The sequence below is a fragment of the Eleginops maclovinus genome, chromosome 18 (assembly GCF_036324505.1).
Source record: "Eleginops maclovinus isolate JMC-PN-2008 ecotype Puerto Natales chromosome 18, JC_Emac_rtc_rv5, whole genome shotgun sequence".
Taxonomy (NCBI): domain Eukaryota; kingdom Metazoa; phylum Chordata; class Actinopteri; order Perciformes; family Eleginopidae; genus Eleginops; species Eleginops maclovinus.
Genome location: NC_086366.1, coordinates 26,398,790 through 26,422,714, shown reverse-complemented (window position 1 = coordinate 26,422,714; position 23,925 = coordinate 26,398,790). Strand labels below are relative to the sequence as shown.

Sequence of the window (23,925 nt, the reverse complement as noted above, 5' to 3'; positions counted from 1 at the left end):
GACTGTGTGTTCTCTTTATGTTGGTCTTGTTTTAGATCCGAATTATTCTCCTACCACAGCTCTGTGGTGTGTTGCTCTCACAATAAGGTCGTTTTTTTGCTTTTCAGGCTAGGTTTATTCAGTGCTTGGTCTTTTTTAAAGGAAAAGTATTAATACAACACTGAACATGCGTAAAACTATGAAGTATTCATTGTGTAGCTAATGTTGCCAGAGTATTTTAATTTCATGTAACTGTATTCCTTTACTCCATTACGTGTTGTGAAAAAATATAGCAGTTTTTACTCTAGTGTATGACAGCTCAGGTAACTGATTACTTTTGAGATTTTGATATTCATACAAAATAATTCAACTTCAATCCTCCACCTTTACTTTTAGAGTACAAGATTTGTACTTGAGTACAGTCCTGAGTAAATGTGGGCTACATTACATCACACACGACTGACATGATGTGCTGTCTGTCCCTGATATAGACCATAAACTGTGTTGCTCTTACAATAAATAAAGGTGCTCTTTAAACCAAAGTGTTGCTGCAGTTTGACCTCTTCTGACTCTTTTCCTGCTTCATGCATTTTGGGAGTGAAGTGGAGCCAGAAACTCTAAACGCTAAAAGTAACATCTCGTGTTTTTTCACATGTCGCAGTGTTATTGTAAGATGCTGCTTCAGCGGAAAAGACGCCTGTCTTTCTTTGCTGACGAGCAGAAAGCACTCACCAGTGGATGAGTGAAGAGGGACTGGCTTTAATTTGCCGTGCAGGCGTCCTGAAGGAGCCGTAAACAAGATGCGTCTGCAGTCTGACCTACCAACAGCTAACGTCTACATTCTCCCTTGTTAAGTCCTCATTACTCGATGCAATTAAGCTCAGTGCCAACCCTGATGAGAGAGCCTCCGTACTTTGTGCTCCAGCAGGTCTCCACTGTGCCAGCAGTAGGAATTTTAAGGCCCATTTATGTGTCTAATTATTCCTTCTAACGCAGAGACTTTATGACTCTGTGGAGAAAACAATTTGTGTTGGATTGACCCAGATACTGCTGCGGTAGCAACCAGGCTGCATGGTTCCTTTATTGGTGATTTTACACAGGGTTACACCTTGCAATGTTTGAGCCCCTTCATGCTACATACCAATATAACCTAAAAACCTTTTTAAGGAATGGAATAAAATCTATTAAAAAGACAAAACTAGTTAATTTTTTACAGATTCTTATAGACGTTAGTGTAGTGGTGAGGTTAATGCAAAGGTCAGTGGTATGATAACGTAATTGCTGATTAATTCTATACAACTTTATTTTATTTAAATCTTGATATTAGCCATTATTAGATGTTTAAAGCTGCAGTTGCCGACATCAAATGTCATATTGAAATCTTCCATTAAACACAATCAAAGGGACAATAAAGATAAAATATATTCAAATGTGTTTGCTCAGTACTGATGACAGGACAGGTTTCACGTTTATTTATATATCGTTACTATAAGCATGAAATATTTCCTGACCATGTGCTTTCTGCATGGCAGAGTTTTATGTTGGCAGACCAATAAATGTTCTTTAATAGTGAGAGGAAAAGGGTTGATACTCCGTTGCAGTTTTTGTTTAAGCCTCATAAACTCTATAACCCTGCAAAGCTGACGTTTCTAACACAGCCTGACAATTATTTATTTATCCTGACGTCATCTGCTGATTGATGATTTTTTGAACAAATGGTTGTCTGTATGAACAATAAACAAGGCATGCTGGGAGGCTGTGGCGGCTCCTGTTTTTAGAATCACTGGCTTGGCCATTAGACTGTGGTTACTGTCTGCCTGCTGCTAATCACATTAAAGAACGTCTTCATCATCTGCACACCCTCTCCCAGCAGGAGGTCAACAGTAAACAGCTCTGAAATTGGCTCGATGAAGTGCATAGTAGGTCAGAAAACCACTTGCAGAGCAAAAACCTGAACTTAAACAGGTTTACTGTGGTGTACACAATGATGGAAATTGAAGGTATGTTACTCAAATACTGTACTTACATTATTTAAGTAACATGTACTTTGTCTGAGTTTTTTCATTTTATTGTACTTTATACTATCAGCAAATATAGTACTTTTTACTACACTACATTTATTTTACAGCCTAAGTTTCTTTACAGGTAACACATTCATAATCCAGCAACTTAATACTATATGATTCTGAAAGACCTTTTTCTTTTGTTATTTAAGTACATTTTGATGTCAATGCGACTTTTACTTGCAAAAACGTATTTTTCACACCTCTGAGTGCACATCATAGTCTTACATACATGGTATTAACTTCAGCAGCCCTTGTCTTGGCTGGTATTGGTCCTCACTTTTAAACTCTGATGTCCTCACAGCCGATGAACTCTATCAGCAGTCTAACTTCTCTTTATCAATAACATTGTGTTATTCCTGCTAACCCTCTCTATCAGAGCAGAGCTGATGGTTTAATTTAATAAGATATAATTGATGCATTATCAGGAGCTCTGTCAAGTCTGGAGTATTGCCCCAAAGTGATACAGGAAGCTTGGAATTTCTTTCTTTCAAAACAAACAAAACAGAACACACCTTGTATATTTTGGAAATTCAAGCATGTGCTCTTTTTTCATCTTTTTTTTTGTCGTGGAATGTTACTTTTACATGTATTCGGTGCCTTTACAAGTGCTGTACTTAATAACCATTTTGCCACACTTATTTTTCATTTATCTGTATACTTCTATTCTCTGCTATCTTATACTTATACTCATCTACATCATCTCAAATTGACCTATTGTGCTCCCTACTTGACGATATTGATCAAATAGCTTTTGTTACATATTAACTTTAACATCAATACAAAAATATATAATATGTTTTTTTTGTGATATGATGCAGTACACCTACTGTACTACTAATTTACTCAGTAGTAGTGTATGCTGCAGATTGAGGAACAGCAACATTAAAATGCTCTAACATGTATTCATTAGTGATTAAAAACAGAATTATACCATTTTAATTAATAATAAAACCCAGAGCTTTTGCATTATGAGTAGTTTTTGTAATTTAAAGTAGCCTAAAGTTTTACACTAGGGTACTTTTGGGGTACTAAGGCTATAGGATGTATTTTAGGATGTATACTTAGGCTAGTATACGTAGGCTAAAGGCGTTTATACACTGTTGTTTTAGCACTCAACAAGTCAATGAATACTTCTTCCAAGACGCCAATGAATTGATGTTTATTCTTTATTTCCATTTCACAAAGATACATTGTTTGCTGCTGCTGTTAGATGACAAAGAACTCATAACAAGCCACAGCATGTGTTCACAGGTCTTATTTTGAAATTCCTAACCGGATGTTGTCCTTGCTCACTGTATCTGACTTGTCCGCGCTCCTTGTGTGTGTGAAGCGGATCCCCTGTTCAACTTTCTCGGTGCAGAGAGCCTCAGAGACAGTAATACCCGCCAGTAAGAGGGTTATCCACCCAGGGGCTGAGCGCTGTGTCGGTGGATTTTACAACTGAACTCCTGGGTTTTTATTACCACAGGAAACACGGAGCGACGCTTTCTTCTGAAGGTAAATATCTGCTTATTTTTCGGGCTTTTTGTGGTATCTCCTCCCTGGGTTTAAACGTGGTGAGGGGTCTGTCGCTGGCCGCTGCCTACCTGCTGAATAGACCTTCTGCTTTCTATTATGTGAAAAACAAAAAGAGGAAAAACCGACCAGTGTAACTTTTTATCTGTTAACATAATGGCTTCACTGCGCGTGACACTCCCTTTGGTTTTAACGTGTGGAGAGAAAAATCCAAACAGGCTCACTTTATACACCTTTCACATACGCCATCACCAGCTGGGTTTTAGCTTAATAGTATCATCTGGTGAAGCTCCAAGTACCAGGATCATGATTTTTCTCTTGTTGCTCTTATGTATGACAATGTAGGATTTGTTTCAGCCATCAATTGAGCCTTGATAGTGTCAACATCACCAAATGATCTCAAATATGATAAGAGTTTTACAGGAGCAGTCAGAGCTGTTACTGTGGGACATTCTCCAAAAAATCAGTGATGGGTGAATATTACACAATTTGGAAACGCACACAGTGACTCAAACTACCTGCAGATCTCCAGGAATAAACTCATCCCTGTGGATAAATCCAGAGCGGGTCACAGCAGTGGGCAGGCAGCCTGATTCCCTGCTGTGACAGTGTCAGAGATACAGCATGCACACTTTCAGCAGTTCGATTTGAACGTAGGACAGCTCCACAGCTCCAGGTGCAGCATGGTTAATATCGGACAGGGGTTTGTGTGAGTCATATTTATTAAAGCCAGTCAGAAAAGCCATGTTATTATCCTGACTGTAAGTGGTTGTGCTTTTCTGTGACTAGATTAGACTAGAAAGAGACAGAATTGTTCCACTCGTACCGATCAGTCAACCGCAGAGGGAGTCTCCAGGACAGAAGGGCTGATCTCAGCTGCAGTTACATAACCGAGGGAAGGAGAACTCACTATGCTGTTTTTATAATCTGTGCGCTTCTGTAGTGGCTACACTTTGTAAAAATGTTTTTGATTACTGGTTACACTATTCTAATGAAGCTTCCGGAGAAACAGAGATAGGGGGAGAGATGTTATCTTAAACCTTTTCACGTTAACTGTTTTAACGCCCTGAGAGATGAATCACAGCCTCCGATGACTCAATTTCCTAACCAGTGTTTTACATGAATAGGAACAGTTTTTAACTCTTTTCAACTGTATAATAAACAAGCAGTGTGGTATGAGCTGGATGGCAGATGAAATCAGCTTAACTTTTTGGGGTAAAAACAAACGGATTAGCAGACAAGCAAAAGGCGTTTTGTCAACAGTCTCCTGCTGTGCGCAATTACGCATGATGCTGGACAGTGAGAGGATAACAACAATAAGAGGAGCGGCATGCTTCGTCTCTCTGTGTCTGTCCTGGAAGATGACAGGGCTCACTGACTGTCTGTCCTGTAGAGGAAACATAGCTGCACATGGAGCCTGAGAGCAGAAACAGATGTCAGGTCAGTCTCCTCTGCTGCTGGCGTGTGTGTGTGTGTGTGTGTGTGTGTGTGTGTGTGTGTGTGTGTGTGTGTGTGTGTGTGTGTGTGTGTGTGTGTGTGTGTGTGTGTGTGTGTGTGTGTGTTAGAGGATCTTATTATAAGTATAAGTAATTACAAATGTTGATATACTACTTTTCTTTGTATAACTTTTCTTTATTGAACACTGTATTGAACAGTTGTTGTGCCCCAGATGTAATATTTTTGGATGCCAAAATGTGTCTTTGATTGACATGTTTGTGTATTAATTCAGAGAGAAATGTAAAGTTGTGAGTAAGTAAACCATGAACTACTTTTGGAAACTGATATAACTAAGGACATTTAAAACACATTTTCTCTCACAGTGAGCTGTCTGCATCTATAGCTTCATTTTAGCGTTCCGCCCAAAAGTCTAAACATTTTGTTTTGGTATGAAAAAAATGTTATGCCACAAAGAAACCGTAGTGTTTGGCTGTGCAACAGTGGGTTGTGGAGCTGTGATTAGCCTACATGGTTAGCATCAGTACATTTAATGATTGATTTAGCTTATTATTATTATTTCACTAGATTGCACCAAATTAAATATTATGCCGCTTTTGAGACTAATTTGAAATATACATATAATAAATGAAATGACCATTATAGATTTTCCTCATACTTTTTATCGTGGCTGAAACCAACAGTTTTTTTTCATTATTGTTAAAACTCCTGGTTATTTTTTTTCATTCAGTCGATTCGTATCGTTTATAAAATACCACAATATAACATGTGAAAAGCTAAAGACAGCTTCTCACTGTGACGGTTTCAAATGTCTTGTATTGTCAACCATCCAAAGAGATTCAGCTTAAATGATATGAAACAAAGAAAAGCATCAAAATTGAGACATTTGACAAGCTGAGACTAAACACTGTTTAGCATCTTTCACTATTTTGCTGATTACTTTTCTATCAATCAACACTTCATTCATCGACTTGAGATTTAGTTTGAACAATACAATATAAAATGGACTAACTGATTCCAAATCACACAACTCATTCGATCTGTTTCCCTCCTGAATAATCATTGACTGCTGAAAAAAAATACAATCTCAACATGTTTGGCTTCTCCATAAGCAAAATGTGAGTCAAGGATTAATACTGTATGCAAATGTCTCGTTAATATTTTGAATGGTGACGGAGACGTGGTTCGTCGTGTTGACTTCAGCAGACAGATTTATTACTCAGCTTTCCTTATTTGAATGAATTATTCCTTCAAAGGATTTCAAGGGAATGTCGTCAACATCCCATCATCCCTCTGAGTCCAATAGCAATTTACCTCAGGGAAATATCCAGAAACTGTAACTGTAATAGTTCAACAGAATACTACTCAACCCTCTGTTCCAGTTCTGACTGGTTCCATTCTATACTGGTGGTATTTTTATGAGCATTTGTGTTGTTGTTGTTGTGGTACATTTTTGTCACGTCTGGTTGTTTTTGTGGATTTTATTGGGGCCGACTGTCTACGTCCTCCCTCCGTTAGACAGGATAGTTGTTAACACAGATGTTTGATCGTTTGTTCCACTCCTTTGCTTCTATTTGTGCGGCATAAATGTTAACTCTAAATATAGAGCTGACAAGTTAATAACCAAACTCCTCTCTGATATATCTGTGGTCCGGTGATGTGAGATGTTTTTTTTCATTCTCATTTTTTGATGGATGTCTTTGGATCATGGGGTTGGAGAGAGGCGGGGGGGAAAGACACAGTCTGATTAAAGTTTTTCACATACAAAACCTTAATCTGACCTCAAATCATTGGCTCAGTTTTAAATTAATTTACAATCTGGGATGAACCTTACAGATCAGTTTCACTGTGTTTTCAATGGATACAACCAGATACGAGCTAAGAAGGAAGTTTCATCCAGTTTTTACCTTCACATTATCTGTATTAGCCCTGAAATTAAAACTATCTATTTATAATGTTCACCTAAACCTCAACATTTTCTACATTTCACCCTATCTCAACCATGTAGAAGCTCATATCAAAACATACATGTTTTAGTGTTATGCTTAGTTGGGGAAATTCATAGTGACTCAACTAAATGGTCACTTAATTTCTCTGACAATTGGAGTTAAACGTTACTTCTCATATTAGGATTTGACATCTAAAACAACATATGATCATCAATTAGTTTAAGTGAGCCTCACCTCGATCATCTGTGAAAATTGTCTCCTACCATGCTAGAGAAGCTTTGAGCTAAATGCTAACATCAGCATGCTAACTCAAACTGACAGTACCGTAACTAACTAACATGCTAAGGCTAGGCAGTTTCAATGCTAACCAACAGTAAGGCGTGTCAGCAGCTGACATTTAGGATGCTGGGGATGTCAAAGTTATTCAGGTATTTGGTCATGAACCAAAAGCTAGGATTAAGTGAATAGAAGGCCTCATATGGAGGTAAAATGAGCGGTGGTGTTTTTTTGGAACACTTTTTTCCCCCATGAAAAATAGGCTAATGTCCATTCTGTCCATTTCCAGCAAAAGCTTAGCAACTTCAACACCTGGACTGAAGTATGCTATTCCACTTTGTGCTGGAGGTTTAACCTTAAATTCACTTTCTTGTGTCTGAAACACTTTTTTAAATGGAAAACACAGCTCATGATTCCCTGTTACTGGTCTCAGTCTTCAGTCCCTCGCACTTTAGTTGCAAAAAAATACAACTTGGTGATACTTTTGTACTACACAGATTCAGCAAATACAAACAAATAAATAATCATGCATTATAATAGTAACTTTATCTCAAATGAGCCATTTGGCATAGTGAGTTCTTTTACTGTTGATACTGTTGACTGCAGGACTTTTACTTAAAAATAAATATTTCTCACAATGGTGTCTTTAACCTAAGTAAAAGATCTGAGTATGTTGTACTTTATCTGTGTGAATTTGAGAGTCAGCTGACTGTGTGAACCTCACAGCACCGCTTCAGATGCCACTGAGACGATAACGCCATGGAAACAAGAACAGGTTGTTGCTATCAACTGAGAACGCTGTTGTCTAAGTTGTATCATTTTTAACGTTCTTCTAAAGATAAGACAGGCTGCCGGAGATAAGCATGACACTATATGTGGTAGTTTGACGGTGTGAGGATCCACGCTGTTATTAACAAACAGTCCACACATTCCTCAGAGCATCTCCTCAAGAGGCCGTGAACCCAGTGTCTCAAGATAAACATCATGACACTCTGATCTATAACTCTGTTTCTCTCCTTTTCAAACAATGGTGTGCATTCATCAAGGAAACACATGATAATGCATCACATGTCATTCTAGCAACATTTGTATCAGAGATTAAAAATCTAATATTAATGAACTTTTTCATGACAAGCTAAGAGACACTTATCTTATGAAGTTTATTGAAACATTCCTCAAGACAAAATGCTTCCCCGAGGAAAAAATAATAAGAATTCCCATCATCATCATCCAACATCTAGCACTCTTTTTGTGAAGAGAGCACTGCACATTTCAGATTTTGTGACAAAACCTCCGAACCTGAAACAGTGCACTTCTGTATGTCTGAAGGGTTAAACACAAAAAGGAATATTTGGGATGGTGATGGGATCATAAGATCACAGAGCCCTTAGGCGAGACCTGACCAACTGGCATCCCATAATTCACGGTGTTTGTCTCCGGAAAGAGACTTTGAGATGCTTCACTGATAACAGGTGATTTGTTGCAGAGGCCAAAAACCTTTTAAAGCCAACAATTTACATGCAGTAATTTGCGTTTCCACTAGCTGAGCGGAGGGCTCCTTTGGGAATGCGTGACCAATTTTCTGCATGGACTGACTCACTGTAAGCCTCGAGTCACACATTTCACACACTCCGGGGCGGTCAGACCCCTCAGCAAACACTCTGGAGTGTTTTCCGTCATATGTCTTCACTGAAAAGGAAGGTTGTAAATCTGCCCCCGCCTTCATTCCTCCTCTTCCCCAGACCCTGCCTCCTCCCTTCCCCTTCGTCCCATCCATCTATACTTCGCCTTTCCTCCCTCTCTTCATCACTCTCTGACGCCTTTTTCTGTTGTTTCTCCTCAGATCTCCAGCATTTTCGTGTCACATTCCTGAAGTTTCTGGAGACCTCCACAGCCGGGCCGACAGCAGACTGCCAGGATCCTTCCTCCCTTCAGTCTGGGGAGGGATAAAGACAGGAGTGTGTGTTTGAAGAGAAGCAGCCCCTGTGTTGGCTGGATATGGCTTTTCTGTGTTTGAGAGAAAGACACAGGGACCAGATCTGAGGTCAAGACCTTCCGCCTCCTCCCCTCCCCCGCAGAGTCCCATGACAGTGTTAGGCACAGCCCCCGGGGTTGCTATTGCTACACTTACCAACTGAAATATTTGTATACTCACAGACTGGATCTCTCATTGGGAGGGGAACGAGCCAGAAGAGCTTCTTCTCAAGTGAGTTTGAGCTGTTCATTCCCCCCCCCTCTCCTCTCTACCCACACACACAGAGGTGCGTGTTCCCCTCCTCTCAGATAAGGAGAAGTTCTCTGAATCTCCTCACATCCACCAAAATGCCAGCAAAGACACCAATGTACTTAAAAACTACAACTCCCAAGAAGGGAAAGAGGCTGAGGCTGCGTGACGTCCTCTCAGGGGACATGATCAGCCCCCCGCTTGGGGACATGCGTCACAGCGCACACGTGGGGCCCGAAGGTGAGGGCGACATGTTTGGAGACGTGGGTTTCCTGCAGGGGAAGATGAGCATGCTGCCGGGCCAGAGCCGGACACAGGACGGCCGGTCCCACAGCGTGGAGCGTCGGCTGGACGAGGGCGAGGACCCCCACAGCTACGCCTACAACGGCTTCCACTACCAGCACTCCTCCAGCGGCCTGCTGAAGACCACCATCTCCATGCCCGTGTTCATCGCCCACGAGCAGGCCCCACCCAAACCCCCACGCCTCCACCTGGACGACCCTTCCCAACAGAACCACTTTCACCCCCACCAGACCCCCGCAGACTCCAGCCACAGACAGTCTAACGGTCACAGCCGCACGGACAGCCGCAGCCAGATGTTTGAGAATGGCTTGGTGGGCCGCTTGGCATCAGAGCCCTGCAGAGACATCTCTCTACCCCCCGCTGTCCGCCGGCTCATCCCTTCCTCCGGATCCTTCTCTGAGGCCTCATCGGAGGACTCCATGTCAGAGAGCTGCGGGCCCTTGGACAATCGCCGGGGCCTCAGCCTGGACTTTGATGCCGGCCTGAGCAACGAGGATCTGAGGAGTGAGCGCAGCAACTCACCCGGTTCTCCCTGCCACCCGGCCTCTCTCACCGTGTCGGGAGGGGTGACGAGGTCAGACTCTTTGATAGGGTTAAATCTGGACCTTGGCCCCTCTATCATGGAGGACGTCCTGAGCATCATGGACCGCTACAAGACTGAGGACAACCGCTGTGAGCTGTGAGGACTCAGAAATACAGTAATCCTTAAAGACTTAATACCGATGATGAAAGAGGAGAATGGACGGAGGGCTGAGAGATTACTGAAAGATTTATACACGTTCAGTGCTTGTGAACGTGTATCTGGGTATATGGAGTGCCTACCAATCCACAAAACTGTGAAGTAAGGGAACCCAGTCTGTGTGTTTATGGGTTGCCGATCAGAAAACATGGGATTAAAAAAGGTATTCAGATTTGGTCCGTAAACCGCTAAAGCGGAGTGTTTCAGAGAGTGTGAGTACAGGTTTATTCAGACGGGCAGTATGAGAAAAATAATGTGTTTTGTGAACATTAAAGCATGTAAATATGTTTTAGTGGACCCAATGTACAAGTACGAACCTGAAAGTGTCCCCTTTATTAAAGGTGAGAAGCAGGTGGACTTTATTGTGTTGGGACGCTGCTACCCGATGGACAACAGACAAGGCAGAAGGCTGGTCCTTACAAGCCTTTAACAAAGCTGAACATCACAACCATTTGAAATGTAAGATGATAGTCACCTTCTTATCTCAAACACATTCCCCCTATCTGTGGACAAAAGACCGGCCTCCACCGACATCGCATTGTCTCTTATTCTGATGTATGCTGAGAGTTTTCTGCTTGTAAATGGTTCACAAATTGCTGACTGAGTAGATGTGTCGAGACGGGAGGAATGGGAGGAATCAGCAGCTGAGGACAAAACTCAGGAGCTGCAGGACTCACTCATCCACTGTGGAAACAACAGCCACTAATACATAATGTCCTATAACTTCAGATGGTCAAATAATACATTTAAAGTCATACTGAGCTGAACTGCAAACATCATTTGATTAATGTTTTGTCCATATTCTGTCTTTATTCATCTTGGCTGACTGTTTCTGAAGAATGAATACTGATATCTTTACTGGTTTACTGTAATGCTTCAATGCCAGAAGAAATGTGAAGAACTTCTGATTTTACTCTCCTCTCGTCAAAGAGGAAGACGTAAGTTCAAATGGTTTCTAAAGTTACATGTGGGAACAGCAGCGCTAACATTTCTTCCTTTCTTTTGATCAGAGGGAATCAGACTGAGCGTATTATTGTAGTTAAACTAATACAATGTTATTCTACTGCTTTTAGACCATTTTCAAACACTGGTCTTTAAAAACACTTCCGTGTTTTGGCTCCTCTAATGTTCACTATCTGCAATATCACAGTAGCCTATTACTCAAATGTCATGTATGCTGTACATATCTATATTACTGTAAATGTAAGAATAAATTGTTACTATCGAGAAAAACTGAGGATTCATGGACAATTCTTTACACAAAATCAACAACATAAACACAGACCTTATTGTGTCTGATAATAATACATCATTGATTTAAAATGTAACCAATATTTAGTTTCTTCATTTTGAAAATGATGATTGGCCACTCCCATTATTCTATATTTGTAAAGTGTGCTAGAGGAATGTAACCAAGTACTGTGAAATTCTTAGGTAATTGTACTTTATGTAGGCTATATTTAGATCCAAATACCTCTGTACTTTGACTTAGTTAAGATTCAAACTGCAGTACAAGTACAAAATCGGAGTACTTTAAGCTTCAAAATTATTTTACAGGTGGTCCCAGGTGTGTTTATTTTTACTGCGAAAGACTTTATTATAAAGCACCAGGGTCAGTGTAGGTTTTTCAGGCAGCAGATTTACCCTCTGAGCCTCACTACCTTGGTAAAACATACTTTATGCACTTTCTCCTCAATGTGAAGATGATAGCAGGTGGTTCTGAAGTCAAGCTGAAGTGAGGATGAAGCCCCTGGAAAGAAAAACAACATGGCAAATCACACAGTTTTTCTGCGCTGAAATGACAATGCCAAAGGTTTGCTGCATTAATTTGGAATTATCTGATTAAATAAAAATCTGTGGTGATGTGCACTATGTGAAAATGTCTAATGGCGCTGCTCTGTAATAAGATGTAGTTTCGGACTATGACCGCTAGAGGGAGGTTATCCTACGCTGCAGTCTGACTATCTATATACAGTACAGTATCAACAATACAGTTACGCACATGCGTTTATAAAATAACAGAAATAAACATGGACTGATCGAGTGAATTGTCCCATACAGGTCACATGCTATGAGGTTTGAGGGATAGACATAATGTTAGAAAAGAACAATAAAAATAAGAGCAAAAACAATACCCAAACAATACAGAACACAAATAAATTATCAAATACTTATCAACAATAAACAATACACATTATGGTATTGTTGATATAGCGCAAAAAGTGAAAAATACAATAAATTGCTAAATCCACAGAAAAGTAAAGTCATTAATGAGTCCTGGTTAGAAGTTTTTGTCATGCTCAAAGGAAACGTTCTGATACAGGGTTAACTGCACAACTAAATAATTAATGTTATCACCAACCAGTGGCCGTTTGGTAATGTTCTGTTTAAACCCCTGTTAAATCTACCAAAAAGAATTGAAGGAGAAGAAGAAAAACACCGGAAGAGGAATCGTTTGCTTCCGGTTTGCTTCGGTCCATCACTGCCATCATTTGTTGTTTTTAGTGAGTTATATATGAGAATTTCAAGACAGGAAAAGTGACTGATAAGGAAGAGGAGAGGTTTCTACACGTTTTGAAAACATGAAGTGAGTGTTTCTATTCAGACTGAAAAGAAAAAACATGCTTGCAGGTTTGTTGGTGCTAGCTTAATAGCATCAAGTTTGAACACACCTAGCTAAGTTGGCTGACATCATTAGCTAAGGTAACACCATGGCACTCACAGGTGCGGTGTTTTCAGGTTAGCCTATACAAGTCGGCCTGTTGTGTTTGTGTAATCTGCAATGAGTTTAAGAGCTAGCGTCCATGTTAGCTTAGCTACATACACATGTCTAGTTATTTAATTGTAGCTTCTTTATAGAGCTTTACAGATGTCTTTGTCTCTGCTCTGAGTCTGCAGCTGGTGAGAAGTTCCTCTCTGTTGTTTTATAGGCTCAATATCGATGGTCTGTTGGTGTATTTTCCATATGACTACATATATCCTGAGCAGTACTCCTACATGCTGGAGCTGAAGAGGACTCTGGATGCTAAGGTTGGTGTTGTATTATTCTACAGTAAATTCAATGAGATAAATAATTGACCAATTTAATATTGATAACATGTAGTTTACATATAGATTGACACAAAAATAGTGTCTGATTTGTAATATCACAGTGTTGCAACATAATACATTTAATGAAATACTGTAATACATATTCAAAGATGCAAAGGCTTTATTGTCATGTGCACAGTAGCTACAGTGTAGATATGGCAGTAAAAAAACTGAAGTCCCTGGCTCCTCCAACAATGCAACATGATATATATATATATATATATAGGACATAAAACTAATACAAATAGTGAAAGAAATAACAGAATACAAATAAAATAGTGCAAGTAAACACAAATAAAATTGAAATAGTGCAAGAAGAACTATACACACATAAATGGAATATGATATATACAAGAGATGAATATTTAGATAAATAAATTGTAAGATGACATCAGATGAAAGCTTATGGAGGGACTTTACAGAGCTCAGTGTTTAATAGTCTTATGTCCTGGGTGGAGTTTAAATTGTTGTCAGTTATCTACGACATCATTAGGAGGAAAGCTACACTGTGTTTTAACTTGTTTGTTTGTCTTCCCATGCTGCTTATGTTCAGGGTCATGGAGTCCTGGAGATGCCTTCAGGAACAGGGAAAACTATCTCTTTGCTGTCTCTCATTGTTGCCTACCAAAAGGTGAGTTGAGCTGTGTTCATGTGGCTTCCTGTGCTCCATTCTGGCTTCCCAGCAGCCCGTGCAACATGAACACAATTTAATTTGTTGGTTTCTCTCTCTCAGGCCTTTCCTTTGGAAGTGACCAAGCTGATATACTGCTCCAGGACAGTTCCTGAGATTGAAAAGGTGAGTCAATTTCGATAGAAAATCACACATCAGAAAGTCACATGAATATTTCACCGGATCTGTTGAAGTTTAATCCCAGCAACAACAATTTGTCTGGTCCTTCTGTGTGCAAATCAAACAGTATCGCTATCGACAAGACAGCGATACAGAACTTGTGTTGTATATTGGATCTGCTGTCTTATCAGGTCGTGGAGGAGCTGCGGAGGCTGATGGAGTTTTATTCCAAGCAAACTGGTGAAAGCAACAACTTCCTGGCTCTGGCCCTCTCCTCCAGAAAAAACCTGTGCATCCACCCTGAGGTACGAGCTGCAGGCCATTTCTCTCACACAGAGAGGAAGTAGAAAATATGTTCAAAACTCTGTTTTTGATGTTTTAAAGAGTGTCCTAATTTAAAAATGGACAATAAATGTTGTTGGAATCGTATAAAATGGTTTAAAAGGAGTTCCGCATAGGGTTACAATATGCATTTTTGAGGTATGTACTTTACTGGGAAGAATTTTAGTTGTTGGACCTCACCTTATATGCAAATAAATGCCTGGTCTGCTTCTATCCAGGTGAGTGCTCTGCGCTTCGGCAAAGAGGTTGATGGGAAGTGCCACACCCTGACAGCCTCGTACATCCGTGCCCAACGCCACAGCGACTCCAGCGTGCCTGTGTGCCGCTTCTACGAGGTACACATTCCCCGGATCCACCCAGTTCAGACAATTTGGTGTTTTTTTTAAAGTGGAAGTAAGGGACGCAGGTTGAGGTTGAGGTACAAAATCATAAATGAAACCCCTCTTCTCCCGCTGTGTGTCTGCAGGAGTTTGATGCTGTCGGCCGTCAGGTGCCTCTGCCTGCAGGCATCTACAACCTGGACGACCTGAAGGACTTTGGGAGGAGGAAAGGATGGTGTCCTTATTATCTGGCACGCTACTCGGTATATTGCACTTCAGATTTCTGAAAACATGTATGGTAGTATATAAAATGCCTCTCAGGTATTTGGAAAGCCATTACTAATTGGGACTAAGCTTAAAACTACTATCCAACAAGCAGATCATTTTTGAATGATTCTATCATTGAAAACCTCTGTTCTGCACATTTAGGATGCTTGTAATAGAAACCCAGTGGTTTACAATAAAATGTACAAATGTTTCTCAGCGGTAATGTGTGCTGGCTGCTGTTCACATACCTATCTGAAAAGAATCTTCCACAGTTAAACTTTACTGAAGTAACGCTTGTTCCTCTCTCCTGACTGTGTCTCCCCTCAGCTCATGCACGCTAACATCGTGGTGTACAGCTACCACTACCTGCTGGACCCTAAGATCGCTGACCTGGTGTCCAAAGAGCTCGCCAAGAGTTCTGTGGTGGTGTTTGATGAGGCTCACAACATAGGTCAGTGTCACCATCACATTTAGAGCCATCCAGTACATTTATTCTGTAACTGTGGTCTTAATCCGATTCCTCAACTATTGCAAATTAAAACATTGATGGATAAATTAAAGATATTTATTGTAATCATGTAAACAACTAAAGAAACAAGATAAGCCCTTATTGATCACAAGACAGTTGTAGCAGCATAAAGGAGTACAGATAAATAGTTAGATGAGATGGTACATACGACTAGAATGATAATAGAAACAGTGCAAGAGCATCTACAGACAACGTTAGGAGGAAAAAGGCTTACACCAGAAAAATGTGTAATGGGATTAATTAATGTTACTTTTACTTTTGATTGTATTGCCTATTTGCTATAAAAAACACACTTACAAAGATAAAATTGTACATTATACCATATTGAGTTGTTTGTATGAACGTAGCAATATCATAGGAATTTGATTTGGTTAGTAATATGATATAATGCAACAGTATTCCTCTCTGCTTTGCCCCTCAGACAATGTGTGCATCGACTCCATGAGTGTGAACATCACCAGACGGACTCTGGATCGCTGCCAGACCAACGTGGACACTCTGCAGAGCACCATACAGAAGTAAGACACTGATACATTCAGCAGCAGAGTACTGATGCTGGACTCATGGAGGGCAGCATCTACGGTCCTGTTTCTGTCCTCTTTCCCTCATGTAGGAGCCTCTTTGTCCCCTGAGGAAACAATCATTTGTGAGAGACGTCTGTCACCACTCTTTGGCTCCTTTGGTGGATTTATCTCATACAATGATTGTATGAACATGTGTCCTAATGACTGAAAAACACAAATAATTACAAAGCCTCTATTCCGGAAAGTAATGCCAGCAATACAGCATGACATGTCCTAAACAGCAATATCATTCTGATCAATAATAAAGTATTGCATTTCAACCCGGTCCTCTTCTGTCCGACAGGATAAAGGAGACAGACGCTGCTAGACTCAACAGCGAGTACAGGCGGCTGGTGGAAGGGCTGAAAGAAGCCAATGTTGCCAGGGAAACAGATGTCTACCTCTCCAATCCCGTGTTACCAGATGAAATCCTTCGAGGTACAGCAGGAGGAACACTAAGTTATTTTTTGGTTTCGTTTTTCCTCCTTTCCCTGAATCTAGAAAAAAACACAAAACTGATTCTGTAAAAAGTGAACACTGCTGCTCCTTCCTCTCTCTCTCAGAGGCGGTCCCTGGGTCTATCCGCACAGCAGAGCATTTTGTTCGTTTCCTAAAGCGTTTCCTGGAGTATCTGAAGTCCCGTCTCAGGGTCCATCACGTGGTCCAGGAGAGCACCCCACAGTTCCTCAAAGACATCTTCGACAAAGTCTGCATCGACCGCAAGCCCCTCAGGTCAGTGGAATCGCGTACCAGACCATCACAAGCTTTGGACATCAGAACCAGAAACAACAACTCAAGCCCAGAACACAAAGACTACGCACAGCAAAGTGATCATGCACTCACTTTTCGTGCTCTCTAACGTTTCATAGCAATTTCCTCAAACCACACTTTGGATATGTTTGTCTCCCTGATCTCTCTCCCTCCCTCTGTGTCTGCAGGTTTTGTGCAGAGCGGTTACAGTCGTTGCTCCGGACTCTGGAGATTGCAGACATCGCAGACTTCTCAGCTGTTACTCTCATCTCCAACTTTGCCACCCTGGTCAGCACCTACAGCCAAGGTGCTCAACTCTTTAGATTTGAATTCCTGAACCTCAGACACTTCAGTGTTCACAGTGCAGTGAGGTTAGGATTCAAAAAGGGTCAAGGGATCAGATGCACAGCAGCAACAGTGCAACATATTATAAAAGGACATAACACAAAATAATAAAGATAATGAGATAAAACTGAAAAATAGTACAAAAGGAAACAGTAGTTTAAATGATAGTAAAATAGTGCAGATATTTTGTTAGACCAGTCTAAAGTGCAGATGAAGTATATACATGTCAGAAAAACAAGTTAACACAATACGCTAAAATATGCATGGAATGTAGAAAGTGATCAAGTAATGCAGGACTCTATGAACATGTAAACAGAGTTAAATATACAATAACAGAATGTTAGATAACAGATTGTACAGTGAAGTACATTTAAATACTGTGTTCTGCTCATAACTATTAAGATAACAATTTAAATAAATAGTGAGAAACCAGATAAATGTTTTGGCTTATGGAGGCACTTTTCAGAGCTCAGGAGTTTAATAGCCTTATGTCCTGTGGAATGAAACTGTCTCTGAGTCTGGTGGTTTTGGTCCTGATGCTGTGGTACCGCCTGCCAGACGGCAGCAGACAGAACAGTTTGTTGCTGGGGTGATGGGGGTCTTTGATAATCCTGTGGGCTTTCTTCCTGAGCTGCTGGGAGTAGAGGTCCTCCATGGATGGCAGCTCAAGCCTTTAGTTTGCGTGTTTATCTCTCTCTCTCTGTCTGAAGGGTTCACCATCATCATCGAGCCCTTTGAAGACAGAACTCCCACCATCGCCAACCCCGTGCTGCACTTCAGGTGGGGAGAGTTCAGTCATTATTGTGAAAATATGTCAAATGTTGGTAGACTTTGTGTTGTGTTTCAGACGTCACCTGTGACTGATTTGGTAGGGTCATCTCAACATTTATCGAACATTATCTGAAATATTAGCATGTTAAGTCTTATACCATATCACAAAGCAAATCTATGATTCTCAAGAGGTGCTGTTATTAGTCAGAAACAGTGACTCCAGGGGAAAAGATTCCTCCCTTTAGAAGATCTCTTTTTATATTTTGGGTTGACCGCTCCCTGCCTCTCCCTACAAACCCGTTCACCACCTATTGCATTTTCTGTGGCTCAACTACCCAGAACTGTGCTGTGAAATTTCAGCAACAATGAACAACAAGTGTCTTCCTACTAAAGGCCAGAAAAGCAATCCAGAGAAATAAGATGAGCCTTTATTGATCACAAGAGGGTTGTAGCAGCATAAAGGAGGATAGATAAATAGTTAAATAAAAACAGAAGAGATGCCTACGACTAGAATGATTATGGAAACTCTGTAAGAGCATCTAAAGACAACGTTAAAAAATATGTAACGTGATTATTTATGATACTGAGTGTTGGAACACCGATTTGCTAAAAAAAACTCTTACAATGAGGGGATGGTGGTGTATTTTCCTACAGTAATATATTAAAATGAATATATATTGTAATTATTTACAATTTGACTGTAGCCTGTATTTTATTTATATAATGTTGTCTCTCCTTCCTAGGAGAAGCTTCCATCTCAGTTGCTCTTCATCAGGTGCTATTTTGTTTTCAAGGAGCTAAGAATAGATTGTGCCGTATAGATTCTATAGCCTGTGTGAAATAGAATCGACATGACTATTTCTCTGGGATCTAATGTCTAAGTTGATAACAGGTTATAGTTGGTTGAAACTAAATCTGTGTGATTTATAAACGTTGAAACCTCACGGTGTTCTGGTCTGTGGTCCTCTCAGCTGCATGGACCCGTCTATCGCCATCAAACCAGTGTTCCAGAGGTTTCAGTCGGTCATCATCACCTCTGGGGTGAGTTAGTTTCATCTCTCTCCTGTATTTCACAATCATTTTGCCTTAAGGCTTTGAAACACATTCTCAGGCTGTGTTTGTTGGGGGGGGGGGTGGACAGTACCTGCTCCTTCATTTCTCCTCTGATCAAATTATTATCTTGCTTCTTCAATTATAATCCAGCAGTTTCTTTCATGTAATGTTTGACTGAATGTCCAGGCTGCCTTTTTGTGAATCCATCTCGCTAAATTGCTCTTGAATACATTTAGTTGTATTTGTATTTATTTCTTTAACAGTCTTTAGACTTAGTGCTTTTTATTCACACTAAATATATATTTCTTTATTAAGATGTCATGAAGTCTGTTCCCTCCTGACTGTAGGTGTGTCAGGATAAATGATCTCCCCCTCTCATATTGACTCCCTTCTGTTGGACCTCTCTAGACTCTCTCTCCACTGGACATCTATCCCAGAATCCTTGACTTCCGCCCGGTTACCATGGCATCCTTCACCATGACGCTGGCCAGGACCTGCCTCTGTCCTCTGGTGTGTAACAGTCAGACACACACATTTAAAGACACTCTCACTTTTCTGGATTCTAAAATAAATGATAGGAATAGTCGAGGGTTGAACTCGACTTGTGTCATAAATAACCTTTAATCATATTGTCCCACATTTTAAATTATATTACTGAATCTTTTTGTCTTTTCTTCCTCTGTTTCGTCTCCCAGATTGTTGGCAGGGGGAATGACCAGGTGGCGCTGAGCTCAAAGTTTGAGACCAGAGAAGACTTTGGTTAGTGCCAATATAAAAGCCTGTTGGCCCAAAAGCAGCATCAGATGATATCATTTAAACCATAATAGTACAATATTTATTCAGTGAAGATGGAAGCTAAAGGCCCATTTTATTTCCTTTTGATTACATGAATGAAGACAAAAATGTATTATTTTTTGTACATATTTCATTTGAAAATGTTTGCGCTTCCAGCTGTGATTCGTAACTATGGCAACCTACTCCTTGAAATGTCTGCGGTCGTTCCGGACGGCATCGTGGCATTTTTCACCAGCTACGTCTACATGGAGAATATCGTGGCGTCGTGGTATGAACAGGTCAGTGTGGCAAGAAACAGCACACACACACACACACACACACACACACACACACACACACACACACACACACACACACACACACACACACACACACACACACACACACACACACACACACACACACACTAGAGGTGTGAATCATCAGGGTCCCTAGGATACCATCGCGATGCTTAAGCAGCGATACGATATATTGTGATATGGAGCATTTCTAATTTCTTTCTCCGCTGACTCAATCTTTGTTTTGACTTCCTGCCAATCCCCCTGACTGCACCCAGGGCCGTGACCGCACAAGAAAGAGCGCAGCAGCATCTAGTGGATTGAAAAAGCAATCGTTACCACAAACTTTCTTTTGGATTTGCAATATGTATAGTTTATATAATAACATATTGATAATTGGTGTACGTGTATAATATCACCACACAAAGTATCACAATACTATGCTGTATCGATTATTCCTCTACCCCTAACACACACACACACACACACACACACACACACACACACACACACACACACACACACACACACACACACACACACACACACACACACACACACACACACTCACTCACCTGGGAGACAGTGCTGTACTCTAAACACCGAACATCGTTTATTATTTGTGTAATTCGGTATGCGCTGTTTTATTCTTAAAGCAGAATAGAGCATGGTCTCTTTGTATATAGGAGGAAGCAGTTTCATCAACTCTTTGTCTGCAGGGTATCCTGGAGAATATCCAGAGGAACAAGCTGATCTTCATTGAGACTCCGGACGCTGCAGAGACGAGCATGGCTCTGGAGAAATACCAGGAGGTCGGAGACACTAACCTCTTACTTATTATTATATAAACCACAGCTATCTGGGTCTGCTGTGAGGGATCAAACACATCTAAAGATGCTGAGATGCTTAAAGAAAATCAATGTGGTGACATGTACTATTTGCCATTAGCAGTGTTAAAAAAAGAATAACAGCAAGCTGCTCATGGTAATATTGATCTGCTCTGCAGGCCTGTGAGAACGGCAGAGGAGCCATCCTGCTGTCTGTGGCCCGGGGAAAGGTGTCTGAGGGAATAGACTTTGGTATGCAACACATTTCTCGGGGGTTACAAACGTCATTAAAATGTATGTCACCTTACGTTGTTCTAAGTATTTCTAACATGGTAACTTCAACCCCTGTTCTGTCTTCTGTTCAGTTCACCATTTCGGGCGTGCAGTCATCATGTTCGGAGTGCCGTATGTTTACACTCAGAGCCGCATCCTGAAGGTCAGAACTGCCCCTGTCAAGCTCCTACCATCAAATCCACTACAACTAGCCTCCGCATTTAAAAAAATACACATTTTGACCAATATACATCCATCACACTGTTAGCATGCACTGTGTTGCTGAGGTGCATCCCCTCTATATTATCATTGATGGTATCTCTGTGTAATGTAACACAGCTCAACACAGCCCGAACTTCTTCCTCCAGAATGACCATGCTCTCTAAAAAGGTTTTAAAAACTCTAAAAAAGGATTGCTTTATAAGACTGCGTTATATTTAGTTAAGTTTACTATATCAAATGGTAACTTAAACTAAAATACATTTCAGGTCCTGAAAACATGGTAACCTTACATAGGTGATGATGATTAAGTAACAAAATATGCATTCTGGTTGATTGTAGTGATTTGCTTTTATTAAGGTTTCAGAGCTCATTGTACATTAATGAATCCCATTTCCTTTCCCTGAGTTAGAAATATTGTGAAGTCATGAATTGACCCAGGTTCAGAATACTTGATGCATCTTCATGTGTGGTTTCAGGCCCGGCTGGAGTACCTCAGGGATCAGTTCCAGGTCAGAGAGAACGACTTCCTGACCTTCGATGCCATGCGTCACGCGGCCCAGTGTGTGGGCAGAGTCATCAGAGGCAAGACCGACTACGGACTCATGATCTTTGCTGACAAGGTATGTGCTCCTCCTGCCCAGTGTTCATTCTCTCATCATGAGTATCTACGCATTATACAGTTTCCCAGCATCCCTGTGCTGGAGCAGTTTGGGGTTTGTTTCTAAGTAAAGATTAGACAGTATGTGATGACTGTCTCTCCTCCACAGCGGTACGCCCGAGCAGACAAACGTGGGAAGCTCCCTCGCTGGATCCAGGAGCACATTACTGACGGCAGTCTGAACCTCACTGTGGACGAGGCCGTGCAGCTCTCCAAACACTTCCTGAGGCAGATGGCTCAGCCTTTCAGACAGGTGAGCAAAATCTGTGCTTTGAAATGTTGTGCTGCGGTCCTGAGTAGTAAACGTGTCTAATGTTAGCTCAAATATAAAGAAAAAGAGCATTTATTTGATTCTACAAAGCCAGTTTATGTATGTGTTCAGGGGCTTAACCCAGAGAGCACATGCATGGACTTTAATGGTTCTGTTTAGCTGCTCTGCTGTTGCTATTGCTAAGTTAACTAAAAAGGTTGCTTACAAAAAACAGTCATTTTACTACCTACTTTTCCCACCCGGTTTTAGCATGTACTGTCGCAGCGTTCTACTGTGTCTAACCTCTGTGACTCACAGCTGCATAGTGAACAGAACCAGACATCCACAGAAGTGTCATAAAGCGAGACACTGAACATAGTTGTCAGGCACTCTGACCTCATGTTTACCTGTCTGTGTTCTCTCTCTGCAGGAGGACCAGCTGGGTCTCTCTTTGCTGACTCTGGAACAGCTAGAGTCTGAGGAGATGCTGAAGAAGATCGCTCAGATCGCTCATCAGACCTGAGACTGGCAAATATACACTGGATAATGTCATCACCGTGGCAACACCCATAATGGGATCAGCAGCATTTACAATGGCATCATGAAAAGCAGAGAAATAAAACTAGTTTTGTAACTTTGATAGAATCCAAATCGCCCAGCAGAAACAACTATGTGATGGTGGATGAATAGGGTTCCCCACATCAGGATGTTTGGACTACATGTCAGGAAATCACTAAACAAAAGAGAAATATGATGGAATGTTTGTGTCTTATACAAATATAACCTCAGTGTTTGCATTCAGTGTTACATAATGACTCTTCCATTGAGACACCTGTGCTAGTCAGTATTTTCAGAGGACTGTAATATGAACGAAAACACCTGTATTACTTTTCAAAGCAGCAATTATCAACAGTGTATGCAGTTTATTTTCAACTAAATAAGTTGTCCGCCGTCAGCATTAGTAGGTCAACACTTTGCTTGAACTAAAATAAAGATTCCTGAGGGTGTCACTGCGGTCAGAAAGCGTCTGTCATACAGACAAGACTACTGTTAGTTTCCTCTAACTGTACAGTCCCGTTTTTTACTGAACATGAATATTTGTATCTGTTTTCCTACCAGGATGCTGGAAAATAAATGTTTGTATTTAACAGACTTGTTAAGTGTTTGAATGTTGATATAATTCATTACGGAGTCACAGCAGCTATTCAAGCAGCCCTTAATATAAAAAAGCACTAATAATCAAACCCTCGAGACATAAAACACAAAGCAATATTTCCAAACAAACACATTTAACAT

At 40.8% G+C, this 23,925-nt stretch overlaps 2 protein-coding genes across 2 annotated transcripts; both read left to right on the top strand.

Annotated features, from left to right (window-relative positions):
- The first annotated feature begins 3,355 nt into the window (after window positions 1–3,355).
- zgc:154093 (uncharacterized protein LOC777623 homolog) lies at window positions 3,356–12,386 on the top strand. Its single transcript, XM_063907714.1, has 2 exons — window positions 3,356–3,542; window positions 9,084–12,386. The coding sequence occupies exon 2, from the start codon at window positions 9,563–9,565 to the stop codon at window positions 10,448–10,450; it is 888 nt and encodes a 295-aa protein (XP_063763784.1). The 5' UTR covers window positions 3,356–3,542; window positions 9,084–9,562; the 3' UTR covers window positions 10,451–12,386.
- Window positions 12,387–12,943: 557 nt separating this feature from the next.
- On the top strand, window positions 12,944–23,777 carry ercc2 (excision repair cross-complementation group 2). Its single transcript, XM_063907787.1, has 23 exons — window positions 12,944–13,093; window positions 13,437–13,536; window positions 14,150–14,227; window positions 14,330–14,392; window positions 14,578–14,691; window positions 14,947–15,063; window positions 15,195–15,311; window positions 15,643–15,766; window positions 16,266–16,362; window positions 16,712–16,845; window positions 16,971–17,139; window positions 17,346–17,464; window positions 18,213–18,282; window positions 19,245–19,314; window positions 19,735–19,836; window positions 20,022–20,085; window positions 20,278–20,399; window positions 21,119–21,211; window positions 21,406–21,478; window positions 21,592–21,662; window positions 22,198–22,341; window positions 22,489–22,632; window positions 23,060–23,777. The coding sequence occupies exons 1-23, from the start codon at window positions 13,089–13,091 to the stop codon at window positions 23,150–23,152; spliced, it is 2,283 nt and encodes a 760-aa protein (XP_063763857.1). The 5' UTR covers window positions 12,944–13,088; the 3' UTR covers window positions 23,153–23,777.
- Window positions 23,778–23,925: the final 148 nt, after the last annotated feature.